The sequence below is a fragment of the Sorghum bicolor genome, chromosome 1 (assembly GCF_000003195.3).
Source record: "Sorghum bicolor cultivar BTx623 chromosome 1, Sorghum_bicolor_NCBIv3, whole genome shotgun sequence".
NCBI classification, from domain to species: domain Eukaryota; kingdom Viridiplantae; phylum Streptophyta; class Magnoliopsida; order Poales; family Poaceae; genus Sorghum; species Sorghum bicolor.
Window position 1 is genome coordinate 4,707,842 of NC_012870.2, and position 11,077 is coordinate 4,718,918.

General features: G+C 46.8%; 2 protein-coding genes across 2 annotated transcripts; both read left to right on the forward strand.

Moving 5' to 3' along the window:
- On the forward strand, window positions 3,161-4,667 carry LOC8084130 (probable carboxylesterase 15). The gene has a single exon (XM_002463719.2). The coding sequence runs from the start codon at window positions 3,489-3,491 to the stop codon at window positions 4,485-4,487; it is 999 nt and encodes a 332-aa protein (XP_002463764.1). The 5' UTR covers window positions 3,161-3,488; the 3' UTR covers window positions 4,488-4,667.
- On the forward strand, window positions 5,956-9,425 carry LOC8061194 (myosin-binding protein 7). The gene is made up of 3 exons (XM_002463720.2): window positions 5,956-7,466; window positions 8,843-8,889; window positions 8,983-9,425. Exons 1-3 carry the CDS (start codon window positions 6,516-6,518, stop codon window positions 9,083-9,085), a joined length of 1,101 nt encoding a protein of 366 aa, XP_002463765.1. The 5' UTR covers window positions 5,956-6,515; the 3' UTR covers window positions 9,086-9,425.

Here is an 11,077-nt window from a genome sequence, read left to right on the forward strand (position 1 = left end):
AAAACCATCTTGAAAAATACTTTCACAAAAGCATATATATCACTTTTTGATAAATATTTTTATAAAAATAATGAGTCAAAGTTAGGCTTTGGAGACTATGTCGTTGTTCTAACCAACTTTCTTTATAGATATAGAGGGAGTACTTTTTGGGTGTTGTAAATTCTCGGCGTTGTACCACATGCTTATTTATATATATTCGCTATTCAGATAAAAATAAGCCAAAATATCCAAAGATGATAAATATGACATGTAAAACACCTTAGCATGCTAATGTTTTTGAATAACCCGCATTAATATTGAGCCTACTGTTTTTTAAACAAAATATTAGAGCACTTTCGATGCAGAAATCATCATAATTTCTATAGATATTAATTGTACGATCACCTAAACGTTTTGCTGATGTGACAAGGTAGTTATTGAAGAGAAAAAGAAAAATTATAGAAACTGAGTTTAAGTTAGAAACCATATCTATACGAGAACTAAGACATGAAAGAATGTAATCGGTAGAGAATGAAGAGAATGTATGTGGTTATATAAAAAATGGTTCTGTATAAACTATCTATTGAGACTATATTTTCTGTATATAGTATATATATATGAACATTAATACTAGGGCGTTGTTTGGTCTAGGAGTGGGTGCAAGAACGGTAAGTCGGTAATGCAATTAATTACCAACGCTAGCTGTTATAGCCTCGTAGGGAAACTAAAAACCTGGTTCCTAGTGTGAGTGCTACATGTTCTTCTTGTGCTTGGAGGAAGAGGGTGGCTTCTCCTCCTTGTTAGCGTGGGGACGGGGACTTAGGTAGGCTTAGACTAGCCACAGTGTGTGAGTTGTGCGATGCTTGAAACAAGAGAGAGAGTGTGTTTGAGCATTGGATTGCACATTGTAGTTGTCGATGCACTACTACATAAAATATTTTGGGAGGTGTTTTCAATTTTTTTTCCGAGGTGGGCGGGCCTATAAACCGCCTCGGTTAATGCCAGACATTAATCGAGGCGGTTATTTTTTATTAACCGCGGCGGTTAAAAAAAACCGTTTCACAAAATCTATTAACGGAGGTGGTTATTATAAAGGAGCCTGCCTCCAGAAATAGCCCTATTAACCGAGGCGGGCCACTTATAAGGTTCGCCTCGGTTAATATGGCCGAGCCCATGAGAAAGCCCACTCAGCCAAACTCTGTCACAACATATATATATATAAAGTCGAAACCCTAGCCCATCTCCTCTCACTCCCGCACATGGCCGCCTACCTCACCTCTCCGTCGCCCATCCCCTCCCCTTCCCAGCCCGACCCCACTCCTTCCCATCCCCTACCCTCCCCAGCCCGTCGCCTCTCCTCACCAAACCCTCCCTGGCCTGCCCCCTCCCATCCCTTCCTGCCGACGCCCTCTCTCCTACCTTCCCCGGTGATGCCGCCTCCCAGTGCCGTGCAGGCCAGCCATGGCGTAGAGTAGCCAGCGCCCTCCCCGGCGGCGGCGCGGGAAGGCCATGGTTCAAGGAATGGCGCACGGCGGCCCAGCTCCTTCCTTCGATGGTGCAGTCCGGCTCAGATCTGCAGAGCTCCCTCTCCTGCGAGTCGCTCAGATCTGGCGGTGTGGTGGCTGCTGCGAGTCTCTCTCTCCCTTCGGTGCTGCTGTGGTGGTTGCTAAGATTCGGGCGGCGCCACCACCTCCTCCTACTAGATCCAGGCAGCCGTGCCAACGACGATGAAGGCGGCTACAGATCCAGGCGGATGGTGGCCGGGTCTGGCTCGAAGCGCGACGGAGCGAACGAGGTAGCGACGGGTCTGTGGATGGGCTTTGGCGGGCCAGTGGATGGGCTCAGCGGGCCTGTCCATGCATTTTTCTTATTTTTGTTTTTTTATTTTGATTTACCGAGGCGGGCAGGCAAACCGCCTCGATAAAGGCCACGATTAACCGTGACCTTTGTTCCGAGGCGGTTGTAAAAAACCGTCTTGGAAAAGCCTTTTTGCCCGCCTCCTAAAAATAATATTGTAGTAGTGATGCTTAAAGAAAAAATGTTGGCACCAGGGATTGTTGGTTCCTCGATGCTGAGAAAAATGCACAGAGGAGGCGCTGAGAGAGTGCAAAGAGGAGAAAGCAAGTGCATGTATCACTGTTTACCTTTTTTATGGGTCCTACTTTAATGCTTGTACAATGTGTGAATTTAGAACGATGTTGAATACTGTTTCAAGAGAAGGGTGAAGGTTGTTCGGCGCAATGGTTGGTTTCGAGATCATGGATACAGGCGCAGGCGCAGATGCGAGAAGGGTGGGGTGGAGCACACGGGGCCGCGTGAGGATAGGAGCAACACTGATTTCCCCGTCCCTACAAGTGGATCCCTCTGGGAGGGGAGGGTTAGTAGAGTTTGTATTAGGGTAGGGTGTATTCATTCACACTGCAATCTATTATCATCCGGTCATCCAAACACAAAGCAAGGGATGTTTGATTAGAGGTGTTAATGTTTAGTATGTACTGTATTTTTTTCATTTTATCTGATAATATCTAATTATAAGCTAATTAGACTTAAAAGATTCTTCTCGTAAATTACTCTCTAACTGTGTTTTTAGTTTCCTAAACAGGACATAACTCATTCATGTTGTGAATCGATTGCGGACTGACCAAACAAACTCTAAGTAATGAATGGTTCGTTTCTTCTTTTGCTTTCTAACAATATATAGCATATTGTCATAATATAAGTGAGCGTGATGATAAATAAATGGAACAATGCTGCGAACAACCAGCGCTACCGGGGACGCCTTGCTAGATTCTTATGAATGTGTGCGAGACTTGGGGACCTATTCGCTGAAAAGTCATAGCTAAAAACATTATTCGCTGATTTATCATGAGAGAAAAATACTGTTGGCTGATAAAAAAGTACAGTTTATAAGATAAGCAAACAAACTCTAAAGTCATCTTCGATTTTGTAACTAATCAAGGCTTAAGTGAATTTTTTTTTGATACTATAATATTTTTATTTTTATTTGATAACTATTATTTAACTAAGGACTAACTAGACTTAAAAGATTCATCTCACAAATTACAGACAAACTATATAATTAGTTACTTTTTATTTATATTTAATGTTTTATATCTGTGCCGTAAAATTTAATGTAACAGGGAATTTTGAAAAGTTTTGGCCTGAGTCGCTGATAACAAGTACGCACTCTATCTTCATTGGTCTCCTCTTGGTCAATCTTGGAGGCGTCATCGGTTGACTGATACTACGTGCTTGGGAAACAAGCTAGCGAAAAGCAAACAAAGGCGGCATTGCCCATTGCGGAGAAGACGAAAGGCTGATTTGCATTTGCCTCTGATATAGGAGTATTTGGGAACGCCTCGTCAGCGTCTACTCCTATATATAAACGCAGTTGCTGCCTTGATGTCCGTTGCTCACAGTTCGGTGCACTGTGCTTCTCGGTCTCTCGTACCAAGCTCCAAGTCCAAGCTAGCTAGCTGTCAGCTCTCACGGTCTCACCAGCACCCGCGATGTCATCCTCCTCGCCGCCACACGTCGTCGAGGACATGCCCCATGTCCTCCAGCTTCTCAGCGATGGCACGGTGGTCCGGTTCGCCGACTACGACACGCTCCCTCCTCCGTCCGTGCCTCCCGCGCTGCCCGTCCAGTGGAAGGACGTCGTGTACGACGCCACCCACGACCTCAAGCTCCGCGTGTACAGACCGCCGCCGGACTCCTGCGGTAATAACAAGCTGCCCGTGCTCGTCTACTTCCACGGCGGCGGCTACGTCCTCGGCACCTTCGCGCTGCCCAATTTCCACGCCTGCTGCCTCCGCCTTGCCGCCGAGCTCCCGGCCGTCGTCCTCTCCGCCGACTACCGCCTCGCACCGGAGCACCGCCTCCCCGCGGCCCTCGACGACGCGGCGTCCGTCATGGACTGGGTGCGCGCTCAGGCCGTCGACGCGGCGGGAGGGGACCCCTGGCTCGCCGAGTCGGCTGACCTCCGCCGGGTGTTCGTCACCGGTGACTCGGCGGGCGGGAACATCGTCCACCACGTCGCCGTCCGCCTCGCCTCGGCATCGGGCGAGCTCTCCCCCGGGCTCGACCCGGTGCGCGTCGCCGGGCACGTCATGCTCTGCCCGTTCTTCGGCGGGGCGGAGAGGACGGCGTCCGAGGCGGAGTTCCCGCCCGGCCCGTTCCTGACGCTGCCGTGGTACGACCAAGCATGGCGGCTGGCGCTGCCCCCGGGCGCCACGAGGGACCATCCGTTCGCGAACCCGTTCGGTCCGGAGAGCCCCGCGCTGGGCGGCGTCGCGCTCCCGCCCACGCTCGTCGTGGCCGCGGAGCGGGACCTGCTGCGCGACCGCCAGGCGGACTACGTCGCGCGGCTCAAGGCGACGGAACAGCCCGTGGAGCACGTCGAGTTCGAGGGGCAGCACCACGGGTTCTTCGCCGTGGAGCCCGCCGGCGACGCCGGCAGCGAGGTGGTCCGGCTCGTCAGGCGGTTTGTGTATGGCAACTCCTACTGACTGAACTGATTGAGTTTGGGACTCTGGGTGCTCGGGCTTGAGCCTTGAGTCTGTCCCATCATGACCTTTGTTGTTAGCACGAGCACGAAGCACTCGTGTCATGGTTATAGTGAACGTTTTGTGTTCACTGGATAAAATGCTCATCAATAATAGATTTTTTTTTGAGAAATTGCTCATCAATAATAGATGCGTGTATGCATGGGGGAGGGGGACAGCCCACGCGCCATGGGTCCATGGCTTAGCGAGTCGAACTGTGTGAAACGCACAGAGCTGAAACTAGCACGAGCACCAAGCTGGATTCGGGACTAGAAATTGGACCGGCCAAATCGGATTGAGTAATAATCTTCAAGAAAATTACCTGCTTTCGAACTTGATGAAGAATTGAACACTGTTCGATCAGCGACAAGCCATGTTAGATACGGCTACGGCGTCACGATCAGTCTATCACCAACATTATTCGATTTCGATCCGTTGGCTTTAGGGCTATCTTTCATCCAGCTTTTATCAATTCAGAATTCAGATATGAACAGCCAGCAGCCAGGAACGCGGATCTCGCCGATTAATTAATCCATTAACGTGCGAGAAGCTGCTAAGACATGTTCGGTGAAAGAAAAATCTCGCCGGTTAATTAATCCATTAACGTCCACAACCGTCGTCAACGCGACGCTTACCCTCGCCGGCCCGTGTTCGTTCCCCCAGACCTGTTCTGGACGAATCATTGACCCGGAGAGAGAAGCAGCAGCAAAACGAGAAAGTCAGCCGGCGCGGCGACCCTACGAAATGAGGTAAAGTTATTTTTGCCTTGAGGAATATGCTTCTACTCTTTTTATCATAGGATTCGTATTAAGAAATATGTAAACATATGTCTTAATACTAAATCGTATTAAGATGTGTTTTTGCACATTTTATTTAATTTTTTTATATAATCTAAAATGCAAAATGCTTATTATTTTGGAGTAACGAAATGCAAAATTCTAAAATTTTCAAGGTAATGTTTAGTTTTATTCAAAATACAAAATTTATTTTCCTCGTGAGAGTCTCTTGAGATTCATTTTGGATTTTTTTCGCTACTTGAGGTCAAAATCTAAAATAGAGAATAATTATTTTTTATGGAAAATTTGCATAATATTTAGTTCTATTTTACAAAATGATAGATTAAAATATATTTTTTTAATAAAAAAGAGGAACTAAAATCTGAATTTAGTAGCGAAGGGAGTGGAAGCATATGTCAAGGTAAAAAAAAAACTGTGTTAAATGAGGTAAGCAGTTTCCGCGACCGCGAGCCAGCAGCGCCATTTCCGTCGCCGAACTGGTTTCCGTCTCCATTTCAAGTACGAACTACTGCTACGAAGGAGACGAGACTCCGTGGCCGGCTACTGTTTCCTGCCGCCGGCCGGCGACGTGAAATTCGCACCGAATTCTTTCCCCGCACGAACTTTCCGCGGTTAGTGGCCGTCCACACTCCACATATAGTGGGAGCGTGACGCCGAATCATAACCCCCACCAGCTCCGACTCCGTGAAGGTGCAGCCGCCCGCACCCGCAGCACCTTTCCCTTCCACTTCGCCTTTGCTCCGCTCCCCTCCGGAAAATCGATGTCCTCCTCTGACCTCTCCTGCTCCTGCTCGAGCTCGCGCTCCTCGCTTTGCTTCCACGGCGACGGAAAGGAAACGGTTTGTTTGGCGTACGGCGACGTGGAAAGCTCACCCGTACCGTAGTATAATGCAACAATGGCCCTCCTATCCTTTTCCGAATCACATCTCGACTGATTGAATTATTCAATTCAATGCTGCTCCTGCTTCCTCCTAATCCAGCTGCTCCAGCCTAGCTCACGTCGCCTCCGACAGACGCCACCGCCACCACCCACCAGTCCTCGCCTCACTGTCACAGCACGAAGCCGCGGCGCTCCGTTATCGCGCTGCCGCCGTGCCGCCCGCCCGCCAACCGATAGCTCCCGACGGCGGCGGCGGTCGGATCGGGGTTTGCGACTTGGGAGACGCGAGTCCCCGGGCGCGTACTTCATGCCTCCATGGATCCGGTCGCGGACCCGTCGCCGTCGCGGCGGTCCCTGAAGCGGCGGCCGCCGGCGCGATCACCGGAGCTGTCGCCCAAGGCGGGTCCGGGTCCGGGGCCAGGGGAGGCGGCGGAGGAGCTGATCCGGCGGGTGGAAGAGCTGGAGGCGGCGGCGGCGCGGCTGCGCGGGGAGAAGGAGGCCGCGGAGGACGCGGCGCGGGGCCTGCGGCAGGAGCTCGACGCCGAGCGGGCCTCCGCGGAGACGGCGGCCAGCGAGGCCATGCTCATGATCGAGCGCCTGCAGCGGGAGAAGGCCGCCGCGCAGATGGAGGCCCGCCAGTTCAAGCGCTACGCCGAGGGCCGCGAGGACAGGGAGCGCGAGGTGCAGGAGGAGCTCGCCTCGCTCTCCGACCTCGCCGCTTCCTACCACTCCCGCCTCCAGTCCCACGGCATCGACCCGGACTCCTTCACCGACGAGGACGAGGATGAGGAGTCGTACGAGGAGGTGGGCGCCGAAGACGTGGAGCAGATCGACATGACCGGGCATGAGGTGGAGCTGAACGCCCGCGACTCGAGCAGTGGCATGGAGGTGAAAGCCATGGTCGTTGCCAACGACCGCGAGGAGGAAGACGACGAGGAGGAGGAGCCGTCGTCCCCCATGGAGAAGGAATTCGAGTACACGGTGGATGTTACCTGCGCGAGCACAACGAAACCAGCTACGTCTGTGGTCGCAGAGTATGTGGGCGACGGGAACTCTCGGGGATTGTATGCAAGGGTCGAGGCGCTGGAGGCGGACAGGGTGGCGCTGCGGAGGGAGATCTCTGCGCTGCGGGCGGAGAGGGCACAGCTGGTGATGGCCAGGGAGATGGCGCGGCGGCTCTGCTGGGAGATGGTCGCCGAGCAGAGAGCCATTGTGAAGAAAGCAGTAGTCCCTGCGAACAATTTCTCAGTGCTCAGGATTTTCAAGGTACTATACATTTGCTAACCATATTGGTCATTGTTATCGAGCTGTTTTCTGTCACACTGCAGGGATTAACTTGGTAGAAAGATTTTCCTGCTGTCTTTGATAAAATGGAATGTTGGCAAGTCTTTTCTAGACGGGAGAAGAAATAGATAGACTCTTGACATTCAGTGTTTGGAAGGAGCCATATAATTCGGTGATCTCTTGCTGTGGCTTAGAGGAAATTGTCTTTTAGTTCAGGTGAACTGAAGCGTCATACCGTAGAGTGGCCTGAGTACACAAAACTAGGGTTTTAGCCTTTTTTTCTTAGGTTTAGTGATGAGGGAGAGGACTACATTGTCCACCTTTTGATTTCATTTTAGGGCCTTAACATTCTTGGTTAGACTTGTAGGGTGAACTTGCAAACCGAAGCGTTTTTGTAAAACTCCAAGTGCTTCAAAATTCAAAATATTGAAAGGAGATTTAATATTTAAGTTTTATGTGGTTTTGGTTCTTGGAGAGGTATAGTAGTTCTCATGGCAAAAATATGTTGGTCTTTTGAATTCACAAGTATGTGATATTAACATCTTTGAAGAGTTGCCATTTTTATCATCTTCATTTGTACCTTTTGGGTCAGATATTAAAGCATCAGCATTAAATTTACAAACTTTTGCTTTAGTGGTTTGGGGGCATAGGAAGTTATCATTATCAATTATCATATTATTGTACCCTATATATGTGTTGTGCAATTAAGTTAAGATCCATTGCTGCAGTTCATTACTAGACAGTGTTGCTCGTGGGATATTTAATATTCTCCTTGTAAGTATCCATATCCATTGACGGTATATTATTAATAGTTGGTTGTTTGCACATAATCATATTTATATATTTTTTAGTTAAATTTAATACATGCCTGCATTGATGTTTACAAAATGATGCTCGAGTTGTGTGGATGTCATAAACAAGTATTTATATTGTTCTACCTCATATGCATAATGTCAAGTTCAGTAAATATACATTAATGCAGGCCATAATGGAATTACTAGACAAAATTGTTCTTCCAAAACGTTACCTTCTGACAGAAACTGTGGACTGAGAGGAGCTCATTTACCACTGTACCTGAATATGCCGAGTAAACTGCTGGGACATTTGAGCTTATTTTCTGTCAACCATTTGTTCATGTTAGATTTTTCTTGGACATGTCATGGCATGTTGCGTACCATTGAGTACTGAAAATTGATACGATGACACTGATAGTACAAAAAAATTGTGTTTTGTGCCATTACAGTTCCAATTTGTCACCACACGAAGTTTTATTTGATACTTGTAGTTTCCACACCCATAACATTGCCATGGTTCGTCCTTGAGAAAACTAACAGCTATTTTTTATATCTTTTCTGCAGTGGGTGCTCTCAATACTATTTTGGAGAAACAGAAGCTCTACAGTCAAGTAGGTTATCTATGATGGCTTTATCGTGCATCGCCTATAATGGCCCTTTCCACTCTGAAGCGAAACTGAACTGGTGCCGTGGATATTTCGTAGGTATACCTTTGGTTTGTCGACTACATTCCTTGGCCTCCTACTGCTTCTCAACAGATCTGCATTGTTGAGTCCCTGGCGACGTCTGCCAAGGCCACAAAGATGAATACAACCTTCTCCATACCAACAGCCAAATGCTCGTAAATCTAGAGATTTGAACAATTGAGCTTTATTGTGCATGTGTATTGGTTCTTTGATGTTTCTTTTAACTCTTTTGCCACGTGCAGTATTGGAGCTGTACGTTTTGGTTCTGAAGCTTTGAGCTGCCGTATAGTGTGTTATTCAGACTACTAGGCTTGAATAGCTTGTAATTTGGGGCTAACTGACATGCTCTGTATACAGTGTACATCATAAGTTGTGGAACTCGATGTTTTGAGTGGTGGTGGTGGTTTGATGCCAGTGTATAGTGTATTATTCTCGCTCCAGAATTCTTTGGTTAGCACTTAGCACTATTTGAACCCTGACGTGAAAATTAATGTCAGCGCTGAACAATCTGTTTCCCTTCTCATTGCTTAATTCTTTGCTGCAGGCGCTGTGTCCTTTTTTTAAGGTAAAGTCCAATTGTCAACCTTCACCTTACACGTTAGTTTGATTTTTAAACCATGAACAATGAAATTGGGCATCAGGTATTCAGGCGTCCTTCAGTTATTCAAAACCGGACAAATTTGTCCTCTGGTAAGCTTTGAAAGTGGTTCTTATTTTCTAAAAATAATAAAAAACTGTTTTACTCTCTAAAAACTTACATATAATTTAATTTGAATCATGAACATATCTAATTTATTTTGAATCATGAAAATATTAAAATAGTGTTTTTTTTTCTAAAAGTGTTATCCATTTGTCGTTGCTCTGTCTAGAGCTATTTGTATCTTATTCGTTTTTAAATAAATAATAAGCACATCACAAGCAATAAAACAATATGAACAAAAAAAAGTTGTAAACAATCCTAAATATATCACAAATAAATAGGTACTCCTTCAATTCCAAAATATAAGTTGTTCTGATTTTTTTAGACACATTACTTTTAATATGCATTTAGACATAATATATATTTAGATGTATAACAGAAGCAATGTATATCTAAAAAAAATACACAGTGAAATAAAATTTAGAATAGGGAGAGTAACATTTAAAAAATAAATTGATACCAGTTTCATATTTTAATTTAATTAAAAGATCATAACAGTTTTTTTTATTTTTACAAAAACAGAAAATCACCTTTAAAACCAGGACCAGACTTATCAAGCGCCGACAGTTGTAAGACAACCAGTATCTAGTTTAGTAAATCAAAGCCAAATTGGTTTCGATTTTCTTATGTATTGGGATTTATTTCGACCACTGGGATTTTTAAGTGTTACTACTATTGAATGGTTCTTCAAAGTCAGACATATAAATGTAGAAGGGAATCAAGGGATGTATAACAGTTTGAAAATAATGCACCTTGTCTATTTGACACTAATGCAATGATGCTGATGCTTATACAATTACACCAAAGACTTTTCGAGAAGGTAAGTCACCATTTCTCCTGTCATACAAACTGTTTGAAGCGTGAGCATTTGGAAAAATTCAAACACAGATGAAGGTGAGGTTGAGGAAGAGAACAACTTCTGTATTATAATATGTTCTCCTGTACATTATCTACTAGTCACCTGGCATCTGAACTAGTCAGGATGCTTTATATCAGGACGCAGAAACTCCCATGGAAATGGAAATTAAGAAGAAATTTACAAGTGCTGCTGCGTGACATCATGGCATGCCATGCACAGCAGCAAGTAAACCGCTGTGCGTGTGAAATTTGCCCACCCTCTGTGCATGTGGAAATTTTGCACGAACAGCGCGAAAAAAGGAAACTGAAAATCTTCGTAATACACTCACTCTATTTGTAGTAGTAATAAAACAAATAGGTTGTGATTAGAACAAGGGGCTGAGCTCCTGGATGGCCTGCATGGTGTTAGGGGAGAAGATGAAGCCCGGGGACATCAGCATCCCGGCGGCCATTGGGGACGGCATCATCGTCGTCGTTGCTGTCGCCGGCGGCGCGGCCTGGCGCTGGCCGAGCGTGAGCAGGAGAGGGTCGCCGCCGCCGCCCTCCTCGGCCAGC

Coding starts and splice junctions, on each gene's coding strand:
- LOC8061194 (XM_002463720.2), top strand. CDS start 6,516: ATGGATCCGGTCGCGGACCCGTCGCCGTCGCGGCGGTCCCTGAAGCGG. Junction 7,467..8,842: donor CAGTGCTCAGGATTTTCAAG/GTACTATACATT, acceptor TCTTTTCTGCAG/TGGGTGCTCTCAATACTATT. Junction 8,890..8,982: donor AACAGAAGCTCTACAGTCAA/GTAGGTTATCTA, acceptor GATATTTCGTAG/GTATACCTTTGGTTTGTCGA.
- LOC8084130 (XM_002463719.2), top strand. CDS start 3,489: ATGTCATCCTCCTCGCCGCCACACGTCGTCGAGGACATGCCCCATGTC.